Consider the following 25,328-nt stretch of genomic DNA (forward strand, 5'->3'; position numbering starts at 1 on the left):
AAAAGAAAAACAGACAGGAGCACAAAGGGAAGGGAGGGAGGGAGGAAGAGAAAGAGGAAAAGAATGAAGGGAGAAAGGATGATGGGTAAAAAAAGAGAAAGAAGACAGAAATAAATAAGGGAAGGAAAAGAGGTAGAAGAGGGGCAGAAATAAATAAGAGAAGGGAAGGAAAAAAGAAAAGGAGGGAGAAGAGGGGAAGAAATGGAACAGAAAGGAAAGGAGGGAGAAGAGGGGAAGTAATGAAGAGGAAGTTAAAGAGGGACAGAATGAAAGAAGAAAGAAAAGGAGAGAACAGGGGAAGAAATGAAAGAAAAAATAAAGAAGGGACAAAAAGGGGGGAAAATGAAAGACCAAAGAAAAAAGGGAGAAGAGGGGAAGAAATGAAAGATAAAGAAAAGGAGGAAGAGGAGGGGGGGGGGGGGGGGGGAATGGAAGGGGAAAGAAAAATAAGGAGAAAAGGAGAAGAAAGGAAAGAAGAAAGAAAGAACAAGAAAGAGAGGGAAGGAGAAGTAGGTAAGAAATGAAGGAAGGTAGGAAGGAAATTAAGAGATAAAGAAAAAGGAAGAAAAAGAAAGCAAGAAACAAAGAATAAAATGGAGAGAAAGAGCAGAAACAGCATGTAGAGGGAGAACAGGAGGGATGAAAAAGGGTTGTTCTGGGCCAGCTGTTAATGAAGCAGCTGTGTTCTTGAGCCTTGCATGTGAACAAGTAAGTGAACAAGCAGAAGGACAATAAAAAATGCAAGTAAGCACACTTACTCCATTGGGGGGATACGAGGTCCAGCCGAGCTCCGCCTGAGTCTCTTTAGAATTCAGCAGCACCACTGCAAGAAACACACAGACAGACAAGCACGAGGTAAGAGGGCAGCTTTTATAGACTGTTTGCTTTTATTTAATCTTGTCAGTAGAAATACGACTGTCAAAAGGGTCATAACAGAAAAACAATGTTCGTAAACTCTCACATAAAAACAAAGACTTCTATAATTTACAGCTCTACCTGTGTCAGTGCTACATGACACTTCAGATTTGGGATAATGACAGTTCGCTATTACCATTCAGGCAGGCCTGTCAAAACAAGGGTACATAAGTGCATTAATACCATCTGTTGAAGACTTAATCTAGCTTTCAGCAGTGTAGCAGAGAGACGCCATACTTATACAGTGCGTCTATGTGTTTGTGTTTGTTTCAGGACCACAGACAGAGATCAAGAGCAAGCCTTAAGCCTGCAGCCTGTTTTCAGCACCATGGACAGCGACATTAGGGAATAAAGTGGTGGGAAGCAAGTGAGAGCTCACTGGATGCTGCTCATTTAGCATTAACTGCTGAAAGAGAAGAAAGAGCGATGTGAGGTTTCCTAAAAGGAGCATGTAAGAGTTGAGATGACCTACTTTTTTTCTGTACAAGTATTTCTTGTTTCAGAAATGGTCTGACTAAAAACGAGGGATGTTCTGAAGAGACTAGTTTCCTCTTTTTTGAACGGAAACTGAAATTCCCATTTACTGACAACTCTAAAGGCAAGAAAACATCCATGAATAGTCACACTTTAGAAGAATGTATTTAACATGTCTGAACATGGGATCCCAGAGTGTGTGAGTAAACTGCAAATTTTGTTTCCTTTGTGTGGCTAACATTTGTAGAGCTATCACCACCAGCCCTCAGTCCTCCTTTCAGGTTAATGTCCACGTACATTTGCTAGTTACACTTTACTACTATCAAGTGGTTGTATGCTGTTTTAACCTGACATATGCAATACAACTCAGCAACATTGGCAAACCACGCTGCATTACAAGATGCCGCCTGATATCTGTGCTTGTTAACATCCTGGTAGTAGAGCTCTATAACATTATGGAAGTAGCCTTTACAAGACGCTACAGCCCCGGCCAGTGGTGGGTTGTGTTGCTACAGTTTAGATACAACATGTCACCAGGATTTCGGGCAAAGTTAACAACGATAAATGACTTACAACCCATTTATCTGATTAGTAATTCTGGTGCGAACCAGCAAGGATGAGAACTTTTGATCGTTTAGGCGACAAAACGAGAACACTTGTAATAAATCACTTTACCTATCTACCATCGACTTGAAGTACAGCCGGAGGACTTTTTGTCTTAAAACCAATACAATTTGCACTGTTTCCATCAAAAGACTGTACTTGTTAATGCAATGACATTACCTGTCAGATTTAATTCACAGAGCCTTCCAGATTAGGATTATTGAAGAAGTAAAACATAACATTCCGTGACTGCTATATTCTGGTAATGCAATCTAAGATCACTAAGGCTGCAAGAAATTCTAGCAATTACTTCTTTTTTTTGCCATAAATAGTTTGGATCAAGATTTAAAAACATTACCATCACATTTTCCCAAAGCTTATTTTCCCTTTTCAACCAACAGCTTCATTCAAAAGACATTTTAGAAAAATGTTCAATTCATAAAAAATTCACTAAAGACTTCTAACATTATTTTTAACATTTTGAAATATTTCCTCATAAGGGAAGAATAATAAAAAAAATATTAAATAAAGTGCTTAATCAATAAACACTTCTGTTTTAGTTACTCTAATAACAACTAAATTATTGTTGTCACTTTGGTCCAAGGTCTTAACCCCAAAGGAAACACTTTAGTTTGTTATTTACATACTGACTGTAAACTAGCAAACATTTGATCAGGTAAGATTGATACAACTAAAGTCTGACTCTACTAATTATAATTACAGGTCACGTCCACAGCTAATATCTCTGATTACTCTAATATTGCTTATTTGGAAGCAATCCCATCCATTCATCCAAGCATTTCATCACCATGATTTTAAACAGTCGGAGTGAGAACGGCTCTTGTTTGATACCCAGCAGTCCCAGCAGGCGTTCAGGAAAGCCATCATCAGCACATTTATCTTAATCTATAATGTGATATCAACATCTGTGGAGACATATGGTGAGCTGCTTTGAGCCTCATTTTTAAAGGATTTTGCTGATATCAAAGTTAGCCATGCTTTAAGCTTGTCTGCTTAAAACAACACGCCCATAACATCCCCAACAACCCCCACCACCACCACCACCACCAGCATGCACACACTAACTTTCAGGCTTTCTTGCAGCATTACCAGCACCTCCAGCCTTGAGGCAACATGAGACCTGACAAGCACACAAAGCCATCCTGTGCAAAGACAAGCTCTTTTTTTTATCCTTGAACAGTGCTTCTTTCACTCCTGTACTCGTGTGTTTCTGGCTTTAAATTTTATTTTTCATGCTTTGACTTTCAACCACTTCAGGAGCCTTGTACATCAAATCTAACATGCTGTACGGTAGCCAGCTCATTCCTCGAAGAGCAACCATTCCTCTTCACCCCTGAGCAATCCTGGCACTCTTGAAAAAGATGGACTTTGATCTCATCCCGGCTGCTATATGACAAATATTTGGCCGTATCGAGAACAACTAGGCACATGGACGTCCTTGTGAGGAGAGAGTAGAAACCTACGCAGTCTGACTCACGCTGTAGATCTTGTAATACACGGTGACTCAAGAGCTGTAATCTAATCTAGTCAGGCTCTAAATAGGAGGCTAAAAACTGACTCTGACACCGAGATGCAAGGTAGATTTTTATGTTGCACGCTTGTTTGGAGCTGTTGTTGTTCAAGACTCAGTCGATACATTGGCTGGACTTTTTTTTTACAAACTTGCACAAATTTTACAGAAAAAAAAAATACACTGAGAAAACTTTTATACTTTTGATCCTTATCACATCCAGCTTGAGGCACAGGCTGTCACCTAGGGTGCCAAGTTCTTGGAGGCACAAGCTTGAGCCTCAAACATTTTGAGTGTAGCCACAAATTTCATGTTTCTTCATTTTAAATGTTAGCCTAGGGGAAAATTTACTTTTAACCTCTCTCTCTCTCGGCTCACATTCACTGCTTGCCCTCTTGCATTCACCCTCTTGGCACTGCATGACACAAGTTACAGCAGGAGGAGAGGAGAAAATCGGGGCGTTCAGGTGCAGGTTGGAGAAAACTCAACGAAAATTTTCACAAGAGAAGAAATGGTGAGGAGTTTCTGTTTGTAGTATCTTCTCATTGTTGATATATTGTGATAATGGTGCTGTTGTATAGGTAGTGGGCTACACTCATCTGATCCCACAGTGTATTTTTAAGGGACAAGGACACCCAGCAGCAGCAGAGATCGAGGAAAAGAGACAGTAGGGGAATTTACATGACCACTTTTTTAACATATTCCGATTAAAAATTCTGTGTCTTCTGTTTTGATGGAGTATGATCTATTCTCATCATGCTTGAACTGCGGATCGTACTCTTGATAGCAATGTGACTCACAGTGTAGCATGCTAACGTGACATCGTAGCAGCGGGATACAATAAAGAAGATGAAGCTTTGTGCATCTGTTGCGTTGATTAGTAGCTTTGGTCTTCATTTTATTCTTTAAAGAAACAAACGTCCAAAAGGACCCTTGTTTCATTCTCCAACCAGTTTTGTTTGACTATATTGCTTTAAGTTGTCATTGTGTGATCTCAAGAAGCAAGAAACAAGCATGCACAATACGTCTGCCAACAGAGTGCTTCAGAATGATTGCATACATGGCTGTTCAAACAGAAAACAAAGGAATACACCAGCCCTTTTCCAATAAAAAATTCTATCAGATTGGCTGTTTTATTCTGATTACAGTCTTTATATGAGTCATTTTTACTGGGATCGGGACATTTCTTCACTTCTAATCTAATCAGGTAAACCAGATAATGAGAGGTGAACAATGAAGCACTGTATTCAAAAAGTAAAATATATCTGAGTTAAGGAAAAAATATTTTAATGTAACATTTTACGACATGTGACTATATATATTTTGCATTTAAGTCATTACAAAGCAGTTCTGGGAAATAAAAATAGTTAGGGCTACATTCACTGCAAGTTTTAAGCTATTAAGATGTGTCATTAAGGCACTTAATCAACAGGATATCCAACAGTAAATATTGAATATGTTTGATATTCATGATTTTAAATAGAAATGGTTGATCTGTCTTATCTGGGGAGGTAAGATCACTCCTAGAACACCTCACACCACAGGACAATCAGGTAAGATCTTCTTTAGAACCACCAAAAAAAACGGGACTTGGCTGACTTTTGTCAAAATTAAGGAAGGGGTCCCAAAATCAGCTTTATTGAAAGTCTTACCCCGTGTACCCCACTTATGGGTTATGTACATGCAGCATTTTCATAATTAGGTGTGTAGTTGATTTGACTGGCAGGTGGGCATGTAGCAGCTGTTTACCAGGAGGTCAAAGGCCCAACTAAGCACCACCTTTTGACCGGTATCTAGATCTGCCAGAAGACAACTGGCATCTTTGGTCTTCAAAACGCCTCTCCAAAAACAAATGGGTGGCATCACTGAGACTACATCCACGTTCTATGCAGTCTTAATGTACTTTATCTCTATGGTCTTGGAGTAGGCATGGTTTTAGAAAGGGGGTAAGAAATCCTGATTCCCCCCTTGGGCTCCAAAACCTCTAGAGCTGGACATGATCCCAATTCCTTGTCTTAATCAGCTCAGGGGAAGAATATAAATGCAATGTTACATAAACTGTAATTGAGGTTCATTAAAAATAGACATCCTCTCCAGTTTCAACATGCTTTGGAAAGCCAAAGGCCCTCAGAGGCCAACGAGTGACACTCTTTTTTTCCTCTCTTTCGGGATAGCTTGAAAAGTAGACATTAGCGCCTTGGCTGGAATGCTAGAAAGCCTTGCTGGACCAGGAAAGATCCTTCACTGAACGCTTAACTTTATTGTTTTTTGGGTTAACACTGCTGGGTGCCCAGAGCGTGGTTCTGTGGTAAGCTGATAACACGGAGGCATTCTGGAGAAGATTAGAGCGGGAGGGGCCAAGGGTGGCAGAAGAAGGCTGAGACGATGAGAGGAAATAATCAACAGAGGAGGGTGAAGAGGGGAAAGAAAGAGAGCAGACATGAAAGAGAGGAAGAGGAAAAATAAAGGCACCATGAGAGATGGGGAAAAGGAAAGAGAAGTAAAGCATATGAAGTGCAAATAAATGAATAATACGCAGAGGGATCAGCATGCCTTAGTGAGCAGTCAGTCAGTCAAAAAGACACTCAGAGGACAAAGTTGGCACTATGATCACACGCTGAATACATAAGTCCTATAATCACAGCCTAGTTAGACAGACTAATGGGTCTTTAGGGGCAGAGAGAGGGCAGAGAGACACACAGAGAGACGGATCAGAGAGACAGAAAGACAAAAAAGTTCAGAAAAGAAAAGCAAAGCGGGGAAATAAAGGGTCACTGACAGAGGAAGAGAGGGGATTAAGTTTGAGAAGGGACACGTGACAGAGTCACAAAAACCTCTCCCTCTCGGCCACTCGTGGCTCTGACTAATAAGCCGTGACACATTAGCTACTAAACACCATTTTCAAAGGTTGTTTCATAAATAATTGCACATCATTACAGAGACATTGTGGATGTGTGAGCCGGAGAGTGTGTTTTTTTTTGTCCGTTATACTTCAGACCTATTTAGGACACATAGGACAAGGCTGATTTTCATCACATAACAGATAAAACACAGTCACGGCTGGATGACAGATCCAGTAATAGAGCCTCGCAGCTTGAGCTATAATCAACACATTTTACTCTTAACTCATCAGGAGCTTTTCTGTGACTCTTAAGTTTTAGGATGGGATTATTAATGTGCTACTGTAGGGATAGTTAGACACATTCAGGGAACCCAAGTCAAGAAAGTGATATCAAATATACAACGCGTGGTTACATTTTTCAACAGCTTAGACTCTCAAAATCAAACTGGACAACAAATATGACAAGTCATGCTTCAATCAGGCTGGATTAAGAGTCAGCTGAGGAGAATAGCTTTCTCATCAAACACAGGTGTAACAGGATTCATAAACTCCTCTGTCTAACTAGAATGTGACCTTTAACCTCTCCACTCTTTGTGCTTCTCTTTCTTTTATCATCTGTTGTCATCTTCATCAAAAAGCTTCTCATGCCACTCATTGATCTTGATTCTTTAAACTCCTTCAATCAGATGTGGCTCCTGGCCAGAAGACAGGTGAGGATAAATACTATTTTAGCTAAGGTCAGCATGCAGACAGTTTCTAGGAGCAACGACAATTCTTAACTTTGCAAAATGTTGAAGATTTGATGAGTTTTGGATATGCAACACTTACTGACAAACTGCATAACAGTCAGAGTTTGGTTAGGATTAGGCACAGAAGCTACTTCTTAAAAAAATACTCATGTTCATACCATAGACTGTATAAAATATGGACATAGGATCCATGACGTCATCCATCTGTTTCTGAAGCGCTGTTTTGAGGCCAATCATCGGCGGCAGCCATATTGCTGCTGTTGAGTAATTGTGATGTAAAGATGCGGGCTTTGAGCCTCCTAGCCAACAGCTACAGTGTTCCCGCCTGTCATTCAAGTAAGCTGTGCCTCTCATTGGAAGACTCGTAATCTGAATATCTTCGAAATTGCAGCGTTAGAAAAAAATTCACCCCCCGTACAGTGTGTGCTGATTGAGAAATGAGCTATTTAGACTACACTCGTCTTTTCTACCAGGCTGTAAACATGTTTATTTCTGCTGTAAAGATCGGCTTTTTTGAATTGGTGTGTATGTGGTTTCCAGTACTTCCAAAGCAAGCCTCAAGCAGATCCTTGAACTGCAGTTTTTAGCACTCCCGCATTGGACTCATATTTTTAGACCGGAGGTTGCCGCTTGGTTCATACTTAACTAACACATCTAATACAATGTAGCTAACCTAGATAACGTTAAATAACGTTACCTTATTTCAACATTACAGACCTTACTTTTTAAGATATCTTTTATCTTAACTATTGTTCTGAGCCTTTGAGTTTCTGAAAAGCACTTTACAAAATAAAAGTATTATTTTTATCATTATTATCATTATGTACTTCTGCTACATTGTTCATCCTATACAGATGAATAAAATAAAAATTCTAAAAATGGTCAGCTTCAACCATCACATTCCTATCAGTACTGATTTCTTTCCGTTTCATAACCAGCTACAAACTCTTCATGGTAACTTTGGCAAAAAGGGAACATTCTTTATGAGTCAAGCCAAAAGAGTATGAAAGAACTTTTTCACAGACAGTGTGAAAAAGTAGACCACAGAAACCTTTACAAAAAGGTTGTAAAATGTCTTTAAAAGCTTGATCAATTTCCACTAGTAGGCACAGAAACTGCCACCATAATGGAGCAAATGTATCTTGATGACTGTCCTCAAATTCCATCCTTTTCACTCAACAAACTCTTACACTGCCTTTGAATGAAGGGCAAGTAAAAGCTGGCATAGCACAGAAACTTTTGAAAGGGATCTTTTGTACACCTCTCAAGTGTAAAATGGCGTCTGTTTCTTTCTTCTTCTTCTTTTTCTTGGAAGTGAGACCCTTAGAAAAGTTTTCAGACACATTATGGAGAGAGTGGAGACTGACTCAAAACTGTAGATTTTAATATTGTGCTGTTCTACTGCATGTGTCTGTTTGAGGGTGTAGGAGGCAGAGGTTTTCAGGTTATTTTGTTGCCTTCGTCTTTGTTTAGCAGTGAAGTGTTTCATTAAAAGTGGATCTAGAGTGTAAGCGCCTCTTTATACCTCCCTCCCTTTCTCTCATCATGCACTCTCCATCTCTCTCTGGTTTGCCTGATGTTTTAATTGAGTTATTTAGTCTGAGACACAGTGATGGGTATTAAAGGCAGCACAGAGGGGAGATAGCTGTAGTAGAGACGTATGCGACAGCACTCAAGTCGAGTATTCAAAAGAAATATAGTTTGTGGTGCATAGATAACACTCAGGGAGAGCCAAACTCTAAACACTGGCCTTTGTCGGGAGTGTAGTCTGCTATCACACAGCTTTTTTTCCCCTCACTGTGGAAGACGCCAATACAAAGACTGTCTTTCTGCAAAAGGTACATATTTGTAAAACTCCTGAACTGTGGATAACTCCCAAGGTTGTGTATTTAATCTACAGCCAAATAAACAAACATAAATATAGTGTGTTTTACTTTTACCAACATCACTCAGTAACCACAAAAGAAACTGGTCCCTGCTGAAACCCGGCTCACAGACACACAATGTTGGACACGAGCAGATTCCAACGAACACAGACGATTTAAATCCATCCCAGTGGAACGGGCTCATTTCATAATTCGCCTCGGTTATGTTCTATAGCTTCATGGCAGGATTAGCGCTGCTGTTGGCTGTCCTCACCACGACCTGAATTCTGCTTATCAGCCAGCATGCACCAACGCAGGCAACCAAGGCTCTGAAGGCTAACGCTGCCCCAAGAGGCAGCACCGAGACGGGGGATAAGCACAGGCCACCGAAACTCCTCTGGGACAGCTATTGTCCAGCCATTATCCTGCTTTTGTAACCGGAGATCTAAGGAGGAACTGGAACCTTAAAGAGCAAGAGTGAGGGACCAAATGTAAGAGAAAAACAGAGCTGTAGTCTTGAGACTGCAGTCAGACCAACAAGAGTCAGAAAACATTAAACAGTGAGACTTTGAAACTTGAATAATGTGGGATACTGAAAGCAAAAGTATTGCTACATATTAGACTGGTATCAGATTGAAATCCCAGAGCTATAACAACTGAGTCACAAGCACAGCACTGCACAGAGAATACTCTTTGCAATAAAGGGACTCAGTCTCAGCTATGAGACAAACATTCATATTAAAGCTGGGATAAGGAAGTGTGAACTACTGATCTGTTGGTCCTGCAAATTGTCTTGCAGTCTGCTAATAAAAATGGCTGACTTGGACTGGTTTGCTGGAAACTTTTGACTTGCTTTAACATATAAAAGGTACAAGAATCTGATCTGTAGTGATGCTTGAACGTGTCAACACAACTTCAGGCTATGACTCAGATTTGATATGGATTTGGGATTTGACTCAATGTCTTGAGACCTGACATTTGAATAGAACTTGCCTTATGAAATATGACTCAGCTTAGATTCACTTTTGTGACAAACTCACACTGCACATGTGCAGACTGTTCATACAGCCTGTTGCAGTTGCTCTCCTTCGTTTCCTGATTTTGTTCCCCTTATTTTACTGTCTTTTCCAACATACTTGTTTGATTTTGATTTTTTTGCTGTGGCAACTTCTTTAAGCTGTGTCCTCTCTGGTCTGTTTTCTATCATGGAATCACTTCATCAGTCCATACAACCATCGCACAGCACCCCTGCATAGTTTATGCTCACAAGATCAGCTGATTGAGCTGAAGCTAGCAATCTCTGCGGCCAGATCACTGAATACCCACATAGAACTATATAGATTCAGGACCTGGGGGGAGGCAAAAGAGGTAAAAGACTACCAGGAAAGAGGGCTGGATTGGAACAATGGAGATTTATGGAGAAAAGGATTAAGCTGTATCACCCTTGAGATTGTGCAATGTGAGATTTCTTTGAGCTAGCTGGGTTAGCCATGCAGGCCAGAGGAGTTTCAGGACGGCAGCGTGGTGGAAAAATGTTACCAACAATGGCTTTCAGGCTGCCTAGGCTGACAGGGATTACATTGTGAGTAGTTTGCATAAAGCATGGGGCAGATTGGGTATTCCCGGCCTCATTATGACAAACAGAGTCATGTGTTGGACATTGAACGCAAGACTTGAATAAAAGAAACAAAACTTGACTTAGATCTGCGTCAAGAGCCTCAGACTTGCTTTAACTGACTTCAAGACTTCACCTAGACTTGTCTGAAAGAGTCTTCATGACTTAATCCTCATTAGAGATATTTAAGTGTAGGTTACTAGAACTTATCAAGAAAGATTTGAAAACAAATTCCCACAGTTTGTATCAAACATAAATAATAAAATTTTGTTATGTATACCTGTATCTCAGTTTTTTTTTTACACAGTGGAGTTTGTTTATCCCTCAGGAGTACGCCTGGTTCCTCACTAAACAGAATTATGGGAGCAGAGGCCCACTCTGGATTTACTGTGTTGCTAGAGGACAACAGGGCAGGATGGGAAACATGGGACTTGGAGGGACCGAGTCACAGCACTTCTTATGAAAAATGATCTTCCTGTTTGCTGCACCACCCTCCTGCTCAAAGACGTGGGCGGGGATGAAAATATATAGTTCAACAGAAGCAATACAGTAATACCGCTGTAGAAGAGATAAAAAAGGATAAATGGATGGGGATATGAAGTGTCACATAAAAACACAAACAGGCACATAAAAGATAAATGCTGTGTGTAAAAGGACACACACACACACACACACACACACACACACACACACACACACACACACACACACACACACACACACACACACACACACACACACACACACACACACACACACACACACACACACACACACACACACACACACACACACACACACAATTCAGGAACAAACACACAGCACCTTCTGAGGCAAATGGTGGCAGGGAACTCACTCTCCCTGTTATACACACAAACACACACTCCAACGGAGGCAGTTATAATAGCAGCTCTAGCAGCAGAGCACATTAACTTCCAACAGGGCTCTCCTTTTAACAGAGTCATTAAACTTTCAACTTGTGTCATGTGACAAACTGTAAAGAGACTGGTCTGTCTGCTGCCCAAAGCCAAGCATGCAATTACCAACATGATGCATGACAATGGGATGAATGGTTAAATGCTATCATGGTGCTGTGAATTTGTCTCTTAAGTGAAGAAGCTGTCATGAAGAAGAAATCAAAAAACAAATCTCTCCTTTTTTTAAATGTTTCCTCTGTGGAGACTATGGCACCTGTGTTTGGAAAAATGATCTACAAAACCAGGGTTGTTGTTGGTGGTGGTGGTGATATTGGTGTTCTTTCTTTGGGGGTATTGGGGTTGGAGTTTCTGCTATGGTTATTGGTGTTGTTGGTGTTGTAGTTGCTGATGATGTTGGTGGTGGTGTTTAAGTTCATGCTGTTGTTGTAGGTGTTGTTTATGTCACATGTGTTGTTGTTGTTGTAGGTATTGTTGTTTTTTTTCTTGTCAGAGTTGTTGGTAATGGTGGTGGTGTTGATTGGTTTGTTGGTGTTCGTTCTGTTTTTTTGTTAGTGTTGTGGTTGTTGTTGGCTTTTATGCAGCGTAGTTAATGCTGGTGGTGTTTTATGTGTAGTTATGGGGATTGTTTTGGTTTTGATGGAGGTGTTAAAGTTGTATGCGGTGTTATTGGTAGCATTTATGGTGTTGCTAGTGTTGTTGACATTGTTTGTTTTTGGTAGTAGTATTGGTGTTGTTGTTGTTGTTCTCTTTGTAGTTGCTGGTGTCGGTAGTGATGTTGTTCATGTTATCATGACACAAACTCCACCATTAAAATAAGACCAAAACCAATATTTTTTTTATTATTCCAATACTGATACTTAAGTATCATTATGGGACTCTGGTTCTGATTCCAATATCAGTACAGGACTCAAATAAGGTCTAACATATGATTTGAGTATCAGCAACTGTGCAAGTCAATGCACCAAATGGCCTCAAGCAATTAAGTGGTTTGCATTTAATGACTGTTACAATAACTAACATGTCTTATGTAAGTCAAAGCCTGCAAAATGTCAGCAATTTTTTTTTCTGCCAATTTCATCTTCTTGTTTTGTTAATTGCACTAGTTTTTAAAAGGTATGTGGTGTTAGTCCTTAAGAGCTTCTTCTTTTTCTTTGACTAACATGATGTGAGGTATCATCATCCCATGGTAATGTACTTGAAACCTGTTCATTTTAAGGGATTTAATAAATTGTGACATTCAATTTGTGCCAAAACTAACACTGCTGTCACGAGCGCCCAGAAAAAGACCAATTTGTACTTTTTTGGTTCAAAACCAAAACAGAAAAAGAAGGGAATAACTAAGAGAAAAAGTCAGAGTTACATCAGCAATGACCGCACAGAAAACATCTTACAAAAGATACTTCAGAAACTGAGGCAATCAAGGATAAACCTGCATGGAAGAGGGGCGACAGGTGGTGTACAGAAACTGCCGTTGGTTCTGTTGCAGTACTTTAATGACAGCCACAACCTTTATAGTTTCAACCCCAGAGGCAAGATACAGTTAATCACAGAGTGCATACTATCCGTGCTCTTTTAATCACCTCCAAGCTTTCCAAACTGATCTTCCTCATCTCCTGTTTTTCAATTCTTAGTTTTTCCTTCCTGTACCGGGTTCTATCTATGATGTCTCTTGCAGTGCCAGTCTTGAATCTGAATGACCACCTGTTAAGACGAATTGCCTCCATGACTGAATAAAGCGCATGTGTGTGTATGTGCATGCATGTTTGTGTGTGCTTCAGGGAACCAAAGAAAAGAGTCATTGAGTGAGTCACAGAGACAGCAACAGCAAAAGAGTGTGCGTTTAAGGAAAAAAAACATGGGAGGAGGAAGAAAAAGCAACGCTCAAGGAAAGAGTGACTGTAAAAAGGAAAAAAAAATGAGAAAGACAGGTTGAGTTGGGCACCTAAGGAAGAAAAAGGGATGCTATTAAAGTTATACCTGCTGCTACTGGATAAATACACAACTGCAAGGCATTTTTATTACAATGTGCTCCCGCACTGAGAGAGACAGGTATTCTTTGCTTTTTATTACCCAGAGACTTTGGAAAGGAGGGCAGAAAGTTGGAAATATCGGGAACTAAAGGAAACATGCAAACAGAAGGAAGGTAAGGAAGAAAAAAAGCAAAAGAAAAGTATAGGTATAGAAACACCAGAGGGCATGGGGAGTTATTTTCATTTGTAGAACCTTCTAAAAGGTTGTAAATGGTTGTCTGGATTGATAAAGTGGGAATTGCTGGGAGCGCTGACAGCTCTAGTTGTTAGGACAGAGTGGCTCCCGTAGACAGGCCTGAAAACTTGGCTCTAAAAGAGTAACCGGGTCAAATGCACCTTTATCTTTTGCTGTCTGAATGCTACAATCACACAAAATCCTCCTGATTAGAGTTTATATGTGACTTAGAGGAACTCCAAAATCTGATTTCTTCCTATGTGGTATGGTTTCCTACAAAACCCTTTGCGCCAGCCCCTCTTTCTCTTTCAGCCAATTCCCGAGGGCAGGTGTCATCCTTCTAGCAAATGTAGAACTAATTTTATTAATTTCTTTGGAGTTTATTTCTCTACTTGGATTTAATACTTGTACTAACTTGCCACTAAGCACTAAAAATGTGTTGTTTAAAGCAAGATGGCTGCTGGTTTCAGACTGCTAGCTTAACTTCTGCTAGCTTAAATGCTGCTAGCTTAAAGTTATGGCAAAGTAAGTTAAGTTGTGATTTGAATTGTCGAGTATCTGGTTGTGGCAGTGCAAATAACACAGTATCTAGGTTTCACAATGTGTTTAGCAAAGCATGTCTTGCTTATTATATTTCCAGTGTTGTCCTTTCTAACATTTCCCCTGTAGGAGAAGAGCTGGAGCAGGCACTTTTAACATGCTGATTCTGTTTCACTATTTTTTTTATCAGAATGTATAACCTCATTCATAAAGACATGCCCTTGTTATGGCTTTTTTTTACCTACTTTATCAACACCAGTGATGGTCCGTAATCACTTATTTCTAGGGATGCACCGATCCTACTTTTTAGGTCCTGATACCGATACCGATACCTGGGCTTTGGTATCTGCCGATACCGATTCTAGCCGATCCAATCCCGGTTTTGATTTAACAATCTCTATTCCTTAATGTGAGGATAGAATCATGTTTTAGCAACTTTAGGCTTTTCTGACTTTGTAAACCAAAATAAAATAAACATTTTTAAACTGACAGAATCATTATTCAAGAGATTATAAATGTTTACCAGCAGCTTGGTGAGTTAATCTTCGTTTTGCAGTCGGCTACAGCGGACATAAACTTCTTTCTTTGGGCTTCCATTATATTTTTCAGTGCAACTGCCATCCATCGAAACATTACCGCTGCACATGTTGCAAGTTTCCGGCGGAGTTGTTAACAAAAGAAGCGTGACATGCACCTAAGCTGCAGAGCCTCTGGAGTTATCTTCCATCATGCTCCACCTGGCAAAAAATGCACAGACCAGCCGGCACTGATGACGTAGGAGGAGTACATGGCTATTGTAAACACAGAAAAGCATAGAACTGAGATGAATAGATCTGCCATACGGATTGGCACTAGAAATCGTCCCTTTGTCACCGATATCCGATCTAGCTTTTTGAGTCCGATCTGGCTGATATCCGATACCAGGATCGGATCGGGACATCCCTACTTATTTTCAAGTCGCTTAAATGGAAATTTAAATTCTATTTTTCTAGATGAAAATACTGCCAAACCGTGTCGCACTACATTATGTAATCTGTCATTTTTGTTTTCCAGGTAGTTGGGCATTTTAACATTTCCGCAGTAGCCATTAAACAAAGCTACAGCTTAGATCCAACATTTGACCATGTTGGACCTACAATAACAAAACACAAGTTATTTGTGAAACTGATGAGTAACTCTTGTGCCAACTAGCGAGTGTGTCTAAACGTGCGCATTCCTAATCAACACAACAGAAAAGTCCATCTGTTACACTGATGAGTAGGCGAAAAGCCAAACTTTTGCAAAGAATAAGGGGATATTCACAGCTGAAACTTGACTTACAAAGAATGAACAGAAGACTTTGACGATGGCTCTTGGGAATGAACCCCATGAACCCCATCTCTCATCATCTTTCAAAGCATGTATCAGGTTACATTTAGGGAACAACCCAAAATACGCTCCTCTATTCCGTGACTCAGGTGTTACCTTCCAGTGGTTTCGAGCAAAGGAATGAACCACTCAAAGGAAGCCTGAGCTATGCAAGCAGGACTATTTAAAGGCTGGATAGAGTGGTTAGCATGGGGACAAACCCATGCAGTCACAGCATAACAAGCTAAGTGCTGGAAATAAAATGCTGGAATAATCCACAGTAGAAATCAACCAACCAAACAAGGCGATGAAAGAGACTCTTGCAGGTATAAAGATGGAAATAAGCTTGAGGGTGAACGATAAGGAAAGAGATATGTAAATTCAGACAAAGACAAACACATTCTTCCTGCCTGCTGGAATGACTCAGCTCTCTTCTTGTGTGTGAGCAATACAGTGAAGAAACAGGCTGAATCTTTACTGTCATTCTTCAGTCAATTTAAATAACCAAGAGGTGGAGAAAGTGGCAGTTCATTCATATGCCTGCCTCATTAGCATTTAAAGTATTAAACTTGACACAAATAATTAAAGTCTAAAAGAACACTTTGTGCAGCATCAGTAGTTGTAATAGAGCCAGAAATGTGAAGCTCAAATGGGGCCTCATTTATTATGGCCTGTTCTTGCATGATATCCTCCACGGCATAAAACAACCCACCTGCAGAACTCAAATTAATTTTTTAGAGACATTACTTTAGAGTGTGTTCAGTTTGAAGGCTTTGTAATCCTCTGTATGCTTGTAAACTTGACACAAGGAGCCCACACATCCCAATACACTAACTTCATTCACCATGAGTGATGGAAACTCCAGATGGAAGTTTTAGACCTCGTCCTCCAGTCCTACCAGCTCTTTTGTGAGCATCAATTGTTTGTCATTCAGTGGTGCTTTGCATCCTTCAAGAGAAACATTTAATTCTCCTTAATTCTCGACATAAATGTACAACAAGGTCGATAAAAGCGGCATTTGGAAAACAAAGGCCTTGAATAAAAGTAAAGTACATCAAATATAGATTGCTTCACCACTGATGTTTTGTGTTGAAATAATGCTCACAGCACATTTAAAGTTTAACCTTTTCTCATCTATTTTTAATTCATGCCGATGTGACTTTCATGACCTCCAGCTCTTATGCAACCATATTTCCATATGCTGGATTATGCATTAACATATTTAAGGAATTACAGCATACAGCAGAGCTGAACTATTTAGCCAATCAGCAGTGAGCGTACATACTGTATATGTGCGGTTCAGTGAACCAGCTTTAAATGTGCTTGCGTAACACATCAACCTCACAGAGGCAGATTATGTACAGAATCAAGCTTTCTCTTGATGCTTTGTCTCGCAATGGTGTTCACAAACACATGCCTCTATTATCTTGTGACAGTTATGAGCTCAGCATTAATCTCTCTGAGAGGAGTACAATATTAGGATCCTGTGGTGTGTATTCTCACAAAGTACTCGTTTGTTATTCATTCAAAAATATTGATACCAATTGAGTACTTTCACAAAACATCTGTTACTGCTTCTCTTCTGACTGTTCTCAGTCATTTTCTGTCATTCCTGTGCTGAAACAGCTCCGCTTTTTGCGTTCCAATGTCACATGACCAATGAGACCTATCAAACAAGAGAAATGAGTCCTCAGTGGCACCTGTTGTGTGAGCACACACACACGCACACAACACTGCCTCCTCAGTCAGCATCAAACTTTGTGAACACTGCAGAGCAAAAGCACAGCACAGTGTGGTGCTATTTTACAAATATGTGAGCCTTCATAGTTATATCATCCATGCACAGTATCAAACAGGGGGGATTTAAAAAGACAATTCTAATACAAGCCTGCCCCAAATACAGGCCTGACTCCTCCATGAACCCAATGTAAATATAGCTATTTTTGGAAACCCTTTAAGCTGAATTTGGCATGCATAATATACATGAGCCTGCATCAGCATATGTCATGCATGACTGGATTCAAAACTTTGTGCGCCAGCATATATTGGATGTATGTAAGTGTGAGTCTGTGTGTGTGGGAGGTTTAAATTCCCACATACACACCCAGAGCCCTGGTTTTAATTCTGGGTATGCCTCACTTGTAAGCCTTTCATGGACCTGTTAAATAATTGAAGTGTGTATCTTTGCACTGTGCCACTATTTCCTCCTCCATCTTCTCCCTTAGTCTCTCCTCAGCCAGCAGACTGCATTATTTAACTCGACACTCGTTCAGGACACTGTCTTCAATAGAGCCTGTCGGGGCTTTACAGTTTGATGTTACTGCAACAGAGAAAAGAGCGAAAGAAGAGCTGGTAGGACAGGGGAAGTGAAAAAAGAGGGTTTGTACGAAAGAGAGGAAGTTTTTGTTTGTGATCTTCTCTTGTCATGTTCATCCTTCCGTCTGTTTGGTCTCACAACTCATTCCCATTTCTCCTTCTGCTCTCTGATTCCTGCTCGTCTGCCTTTGACTTTTTCATTACTCTGTCCCTCTCTTATCCTTCTCCAGTCCTCCTTGTATAAGTGAGGGAAGAGAAAGAGGAGAGGAAAAGGGAGGGGAGGGCAGAGGCATTACATAAATGCAGAGGAGCTCCAAGGTTTTGTGCTGACTTTGTTTTCCCTTTGGTTCAATTTGAGAACCACTTTGGATTAAATTAGGTCATCTTCTTCTTTATTCACCTCTCCTCGTCTTTTCCAATCTCCCCCTCCCTCCTTTGCTCTTTTCCAACTCTTATTTTTCTTTTATTCGCAGTGAAGTGAATGAGAAGTTATGCTGAGGGAAACAGGGTCAACGTTCTGTAAATTTACTGTAAACAAACACAACTTAAACTTCTCTGCACCCTATACCTCTGGTACCTCTACAATCCACATCTTTCCTCAAACATTTCCCCTTTATATATATTGTTTCACTCGGGTTCTCTTTTCATACATACTGCATTCACCCCAGGAATCAAAAGTAGACAGAACTGAAGAAATAAACGGATACAAACCACATAGAAACTTAGAGACAGTTTTTACTTTCTTTCTCATTTACCTGTGGTGCTCTACAAAGCAAACATCCAGCTGTGGGGAGATAAACAAAACATCCCGTCCAGTCACTAAAGAGCAGTCACAACATCTCCATTGTTTCAGAGAAAATTGGGCTTTAAAAATGTCTCTATTGAAATGAATTCTTCAAATCAGGCACAAAAGAAAGGCATCAGGATGAGGTAACAGAGGAACAAGTATATCCTGCAAAAGAGTAGCCAGCTTCTAAAAATAAATATTTGACTGAACTTAAGGTGTAATGTCGGACTTGTACCAACCTTACACATAACAGCAACAATAACAGGTTTCACAAGTAGCTAAAGCTTGTTTTTGGTTGTAATAAATGTTTAAAAAAAACAAACAAACAGGTCAATTAGAGCAGACACTCAATAATACTCACCAAATTTCTTGCTTCTTTCGGCATAAACTCTATTTTGACTGCCCTGCTATTGGTTAAGATATCTGCTGGTTTTGGTGTGAGAGGTCATCACTTACCAGCTGTTAATTTAAAGTACACTGTTAGGCTGAAAATAAATCTGATATAATGTTACAATGTTACAATGTCATTTAGCAGACGCTTTTATCCAAAGCGACGTACATACGAGAACAAGAACAACACAAGCAAAGATCTAGACAAGAGGAAACAAGATCAGTAAGAGTAACAAAGTGCTTCAAGTCAATTTGGGTGCAGGTACTGCCAAGCAGTGTAAAGGCAATGCACAAAAATAAGTAAGGATTTATTTATTTTTTTATATATATATAAGTCTAAATAAAGTTCATTTTATATAAGTCTAAATAAAGTTCATCTACTTGGTCAAGGTTTCCTTCCAGGGAATTGTTAAGTGGTTTTGGTAAGTGCTGCCATGTGGCCCCCTTGATATTCTCAGTTAATACAGAACTAGTTACTTTCAGCTGAGTTATACTCCACACTTAGGCACTCAACTGTTTCAAAATGGGCTTTGGTTTGTATTTTTACCTTGCTCCTCTGTATTTGTTCCAATAATGGTACCAGAATGGGTACATGTTGCACTGCACTAGCAGCTAACGCCAGCCACTGGTAACTACAGTGTCAGAGGGGGGAACAAGAACTGATTTCAGGTACAATATGACCTGATGATAACATCAGGCACTAACTGGGCAATATTTCTCCCAAAATATTTCAAGCATGGCTTTAGTTCTGAGAGATATCACTTGTGTAGCACACATCGTTTCCTGTATAAGCCTACAGCTGTCTAATATTTGGACAAGTACTCGTTGTCAGCTGGTACATGACTTCATTGTAATCAGGAGGGAAGAAATGGAATTCCTCCACCTCTGTTGCTCAGATTAGTACTTCAAAGTGAATGTATGATGTGTTCAATCATCAGACTAAGACCAAGCCTGAAGCATCACTACAGGATGATGGTTTAAAATCACCTCCCCTATCAAATATGCAGCCCGTAAATAGGTGCTCAAGTCCATTTCTTGTCCTCCCTGAAGTTTAATAAGTCTAATAAGTACCCTTTTTCACTTAAGGCCATGTTCCTCCACCGTTAAATGCTATATAGTTATATAGAGACATAGTTATACCATAGCAGAACACAGAGGAAGATAGTCATGCATAGCTTGGCTTAAAGAACCTTTGCACAGTTGGCCTCCCTAATGTATTCAGACAACATCCACTGTGAGAGGAGGGAAAACAGAGACACGGGGTTTGCTGGGCTACTTTTTGTATGAACTATATGTGTTATGCACTGTTTTTCTAGGGCATACTGTAGGTATCTTATGTTTGTTCAAAAAATGGTCAATAATAACTTAAATGTCAATTGTTGTGTATGCAACATGAAGACATTAGTTCTTGTGTTTCCTACCATTAATATGATAAAGATGTGAATAATTAATGTTTAATCTGCATGCTAATTTATTTCATAGGTAGACTGTTTAAAACATGGATGTAGTATCAATGATGTCACCTTTTTGTTTCTGAAAATAAGTTATATAGCCAAAAAAATATTGGTCGCCATATTTGAAGTGCCAACTAAATCAAACTTCTGGCCTACCTATGAACTGGCAAAGAAGTAGAGCCTTTCCACCTGGCAAGGTATGGCCTCAAAATAATCAAAACAGACAAGTCATAATAAGTGACACATCCCATACAATTACCAAAGAAACAGGGTGTGGAGACCAAAAACGTTTTCCTACCAGGCTGTAAACATCTTCAATTCTGCTTTTAAAATGGGCATTTTAATGTGGGCTCTCATGGGATTTCCTAGGCTTTTGGAACCAGCCTCAAGTGGACACTTGAGGAACTGCAGTTTATAGAACTTTCATATGTGTTTCACTTTCAAACAATGAAGGTTGCTGCTTGGTTTTATAACCAACAGAGAAAAATCCCTCATCTGTCCATTGCCATTTGACCAAAATTGAGGTCTTGCTGGGGTTGCAGGGTGATCCTTTATGAAATCAAACCAATCACCCTGCTGTGCTTCACTCAGAAAACCTCCTAAGGTGTGATTGTTATTTGCCTCTATCATCCACTTCAATCCCAAACACTCTGCAAAGTGATTGACAGTTTCCCTTGGGGGGAAGCCATAGGTACATATTTGCATGCATATATACAGCACACATTTTCACACACACTCTGTGCATCATTACTTTGCTCTCAAACTCCTATCTTGTCTCCCCCTCCCTCCGTGAGCAGTAATGTAAAAAGCATTTGCCTCGATACAGGCAGGCTGCAGAGCTGCTGTCTGTCCTATAATAGTCTCACAACGAGTCATTTCAAATAACCTCCATCACACACGGCCATGACAGCAGAATAATGTTTGGAAAAAGCAACAGTTAAAACTGGGTTAATACATATGCATTAGCCATCTGGTGGGCATGTCAGTAAGAGTGGATTATTTCACATTCAGGAATGAGATGATAACCTCATCTTTAAGCCCACTTAACTTTGTGCTTAAGCCTATTTTTAGGACGTGAGCTCCACTGATACTGTGTTTCTGAATTCAGCAAAAAAAACAAAACTGAACTGAACAAATCCCTTCATGAGTGACAATGCATTAGAGAATGACTCTTGGATTGCATAATAGGATGTAATGTAAATATTTTAAGCCTTGGTTTATGTATTTCAATCATATTTGTGCAAGGTTTCAATGAAAAACATCCACACTGTAAGCCAATGATAATCCTGTTGCTTTCCACAGTTTCAAATGTATGTTTTTTCCCTCATAAGCATCACAAACAAAAATCCATTCAGTTCCATTTTACTGGATCGGCATCAGAAATCTCAGAGACACATATTCTGTCAGATAAAAGCAAAACTCTCTGAATGGTGAGATACCCAAAGGGATAAAGGAGAATAATAGCTTTTTGTGATTTGGGTGAACTAATCCTTTAAGCTTTACAACAGTACCAGATGATCCGTCATAAATCCTCAAAATAGTACAGTATCAGTGATACACTGATAACATCACTCAGCTTTACTCTAGCTGACCATGGTATCACATCCAGGCAAATAAAGGGCAGAGCTTGTTCTCGGCTGGGGACAACTTTCCATCTCTTAACCAGTTTAGATTGACCCTTTATATTAACCCACTTTTAAGTGAGCCAGAACCTCTGTTTGCTTTCTGGGTCAACGTTCAGAGACAGGTAACAAAACAGATTAACAGGATGACAGTAGGCTTTCATATTAAAAGACATGTCTGAAACTTCCTCTCACAGAACAGCGTTATCAGGAAAAATTATGGTTATATGGTACCAATTAGCATCTTTGCAAACTGACAAAAGCAAAATCACCGCCAAATGGTAAATGGACTGGACTAGTATTGCACTTTTCCAGTCTTGAGACCACTCAAAGCCCTTTAAACAATCACAATCACCCATTTACACCATATTCATACACTGATAGAAGAAGCTGCTAAATAAAGTGACCATCAATGCTAAGTAATACAAATCACTAGGGCTTACAGTGCATCCAGGAAAAATGTGTGGCACATGTGGACAGCAGCAGCTAGGGATCAAACCACCTGCCTAATGATAATATTACAATAATACCATGATAAAACCATGGTAAAATCATGGTAAAATCGCGATACAGTGATTTTGCACAAGGATTAATATAAAGTTGATATTATGATAATATAATGACAGAGCAGTTTTGCACAAGAAGTCATAAAGAAGTGTTGCAGTTATTCAATTTGGGAGGGAAATCTGTTGACCGCAGTGCATTATTATAAATTGAAATATCAATATTTGGCACTGGCAATATGATAACTGATGATGATAATATGAGAATATTACAATGCAGTGCTTTAGATAAGTCTATTATTTTGAAATTAAAAAGACATATTTGGCACTGACCATATGATAACTATAGCACCCAAGTCAGGATGAAGATATTTTGTTGGGATGCTTCAAGTTCCTGTTGTTGAGGATAATTTAAAGTCACTATAAAATAAAGCTTGGACTTTATTTCCTGTGTTTTCTTTCCCAACAGAGGATTTAAAAATGATGGGCCTCTGGGGATCTACTGGGTCTTGGCAGTTACCTTTTTCTTTGTAATTCAGTGACAAAATCTACTAAATAAAGTCAGCACTCTGCGAGCTTCAGGTATCCTCCAGCTCTCCTCTCTCATCCCTTTCTCTCTTGTCTTTCCCCAAAAGCTCCCCCATGTGTCTCATAGCTGCCCTCAGGCGAACACTCCTCACCCTACCTCTGCTCTTTGATTCTTTCTCTCTCTCTTTCTGCCTCCGCCTGTCCTGTTCCCCTGTTTCTCTTTTTTTTCTTTTTACCTTGAGCAACACCCCCACCTCCCTTCACTTGCCATCAATTCATCTCTACCCTCCTTTCCTATCATCCGAGTCGTGTTGGCACCATGTCTGTGGACCCAAACGGCCTTTTTGCCAGCTCCCCTCGGGCCAAGCACCCATTATCCACTGCATCGATCTCTACTGAATCGATGAGCGATAGCAGCAAAGGCCGCATAAGAGCGAGTAGGAGAGACAAATGGATAGACGCACAGACATGTGGGAAGTGGAGGGAAGGCGGGACTGGGGACGAAATGAGGTTGGTGACAGATAAAGTGGGGTGGATAGCAAGGAGAGAAGAACGGAGATACGAGAGAGGTAAAAAGTAGAGAGAGACGATGATGGAAGGAGCGAGGAAGGGCATCGTGGGACCATTCGTCAATAGCCGGCAGCACGACCTTGGGGATCGATGGGGCCGACAGCCGATCAGTCAATAGGCTCCATAACTAGCTCTGCGAGGTGGGGACATTGGGGAGAAAAAGAGGAGAAAAGACGGCTAGGTTGTAGCAGTCGATAGGGCAGAAAAACAGACTGCCTGTCCGCCCTGACATGAGTACAGAACAAATGGTAGATAAAAAACAATAAGAGAAGATTGAAGGGGAAGATGGATAAAGAGAGAGCATGGGTTCAAACAAATAGAGAGATGAGGGATAACATGACATGAAACAAACAGAAACAAGATAAGATTTAATGTTATGTTTCTGCACATTAATTTGGAGAAAGTCTGCATCCGGCTTTCCAGAAATATCTAGGTATTGATTTCTTTAACTTTCAAGAGGCAAACTCTTAAGCAGAATTATGATTCTTGTGCACTGGAAGGTGAAACAGCCCATCTTGTAGAGGAAAGCAAAGCAAAATAAAACCAGGCATTGTCAGTAAACCTAAGGAACCTAACCCTAAATATACCCTTTAACAATGAAGTGGCTGTTTTTTAGTGAAAGAAAACAGTTGAGCAAAATTCAGTGGCCTTGAGCAGCTCTTAAAAACTTAAGTCTAAAGAGGACATTCGACTGTTAATAATCTTACCAAACAGTCAAAATTCAAAATGAAAATTTAACCTCCAATATTGGCCTTTCCAACCAAACCAAACAAAGTGAAACAGCACCTCCTGGGATGAAGAAATAGCATGTTTGTTTTTCTAAAAGTAAAAACTAACCTGATACAAATACTAACACTGGTATAGGCCTACAATTTTTCCTAAGGTGTGGGACTGGGCTTTGCAAGTGTAGTTTATGCAACAATCTCACATTAAAACCCCCCTAAACAAAAGGTTTCTGGAAAATGATCATCTTGGGATAACAGATTTCAGCAGTGTAGTGCTAATCAGTCATTTTCCAGCAGTATTAATCCATATAGTATGGGAGGGGTACCCAGTATAGGCCTTATTTCCCTCAGATAGAACCACAGAAACAAGAAGTCTTTGTGATTTGTGCTGCTGTCTAGATGTTGATCTTAAGTCACTGATAAAGATACAAAATTAAATAATGATAACGACTTCACAAAGTTTCTGTAATGGAAACCTGCCATTTAGCTAATTTCCAACAAACGATTAATGATCTGCTTGTGCAGCTGGTGATATTAGAATCACATCAGATGGGAGCTCATCAGCAGTATGGAGGCGGCTGCTGCACGATCAACCTGCTGCTGCTGCACTCATTCGGATACAAGGATAAAGACAGATAAATAAATTCAAGGGACACACACAGCTGAAAAAGACAGGATCTGTGGATGCAATGAAGCTCAATGGGAAGGGATCTGTTCTTGATTAACACCCCCCCACACACACACACGAACACTCACAAACCAATCGGGACTGGTTGAGAAAACAGGGTTATTAATTATCAACTCAAGGC

At 40.0% G+C, this 25,328-nt stretch overlaps 1 protein-coding gene across 1 annotated transcript in view; it reads right to left on the reverse strand.

The window, feature by feature from the left end:
- Positions 1-25,328, reverse strand: part of LOC117828239 (ephrin type-A receptor 7-like) — a 203,196-nt gene that overhangs the window by 150,874 nt on the left and 26,994 nt on the right. Inside the window, exon 2 of the mRNA XM_034705270.1 lies at positions 759-823. Within this exon, the coding sequence (XP_034561161.1) occupies positions 759-823 (65 nt within the window). The remainder of the gene's footprint in view (positions 1-758; positions 824-25,328) is intronic.

This window comes from Notolabrus celidotus, chromosome 16, assembly GCF_009762535.1.
Source record: "Notolabrus celidotus isolate fNotCel1 chromosome 16, fNotCel1.pri, whole genome shotgun sequence".
NCBI classification, from domain to species: Eukaryota; Metazoa; Chordata; class Actinopteri; order Labriformes; family Labridae; genus Notolabrus; species Notolabrus celidotus.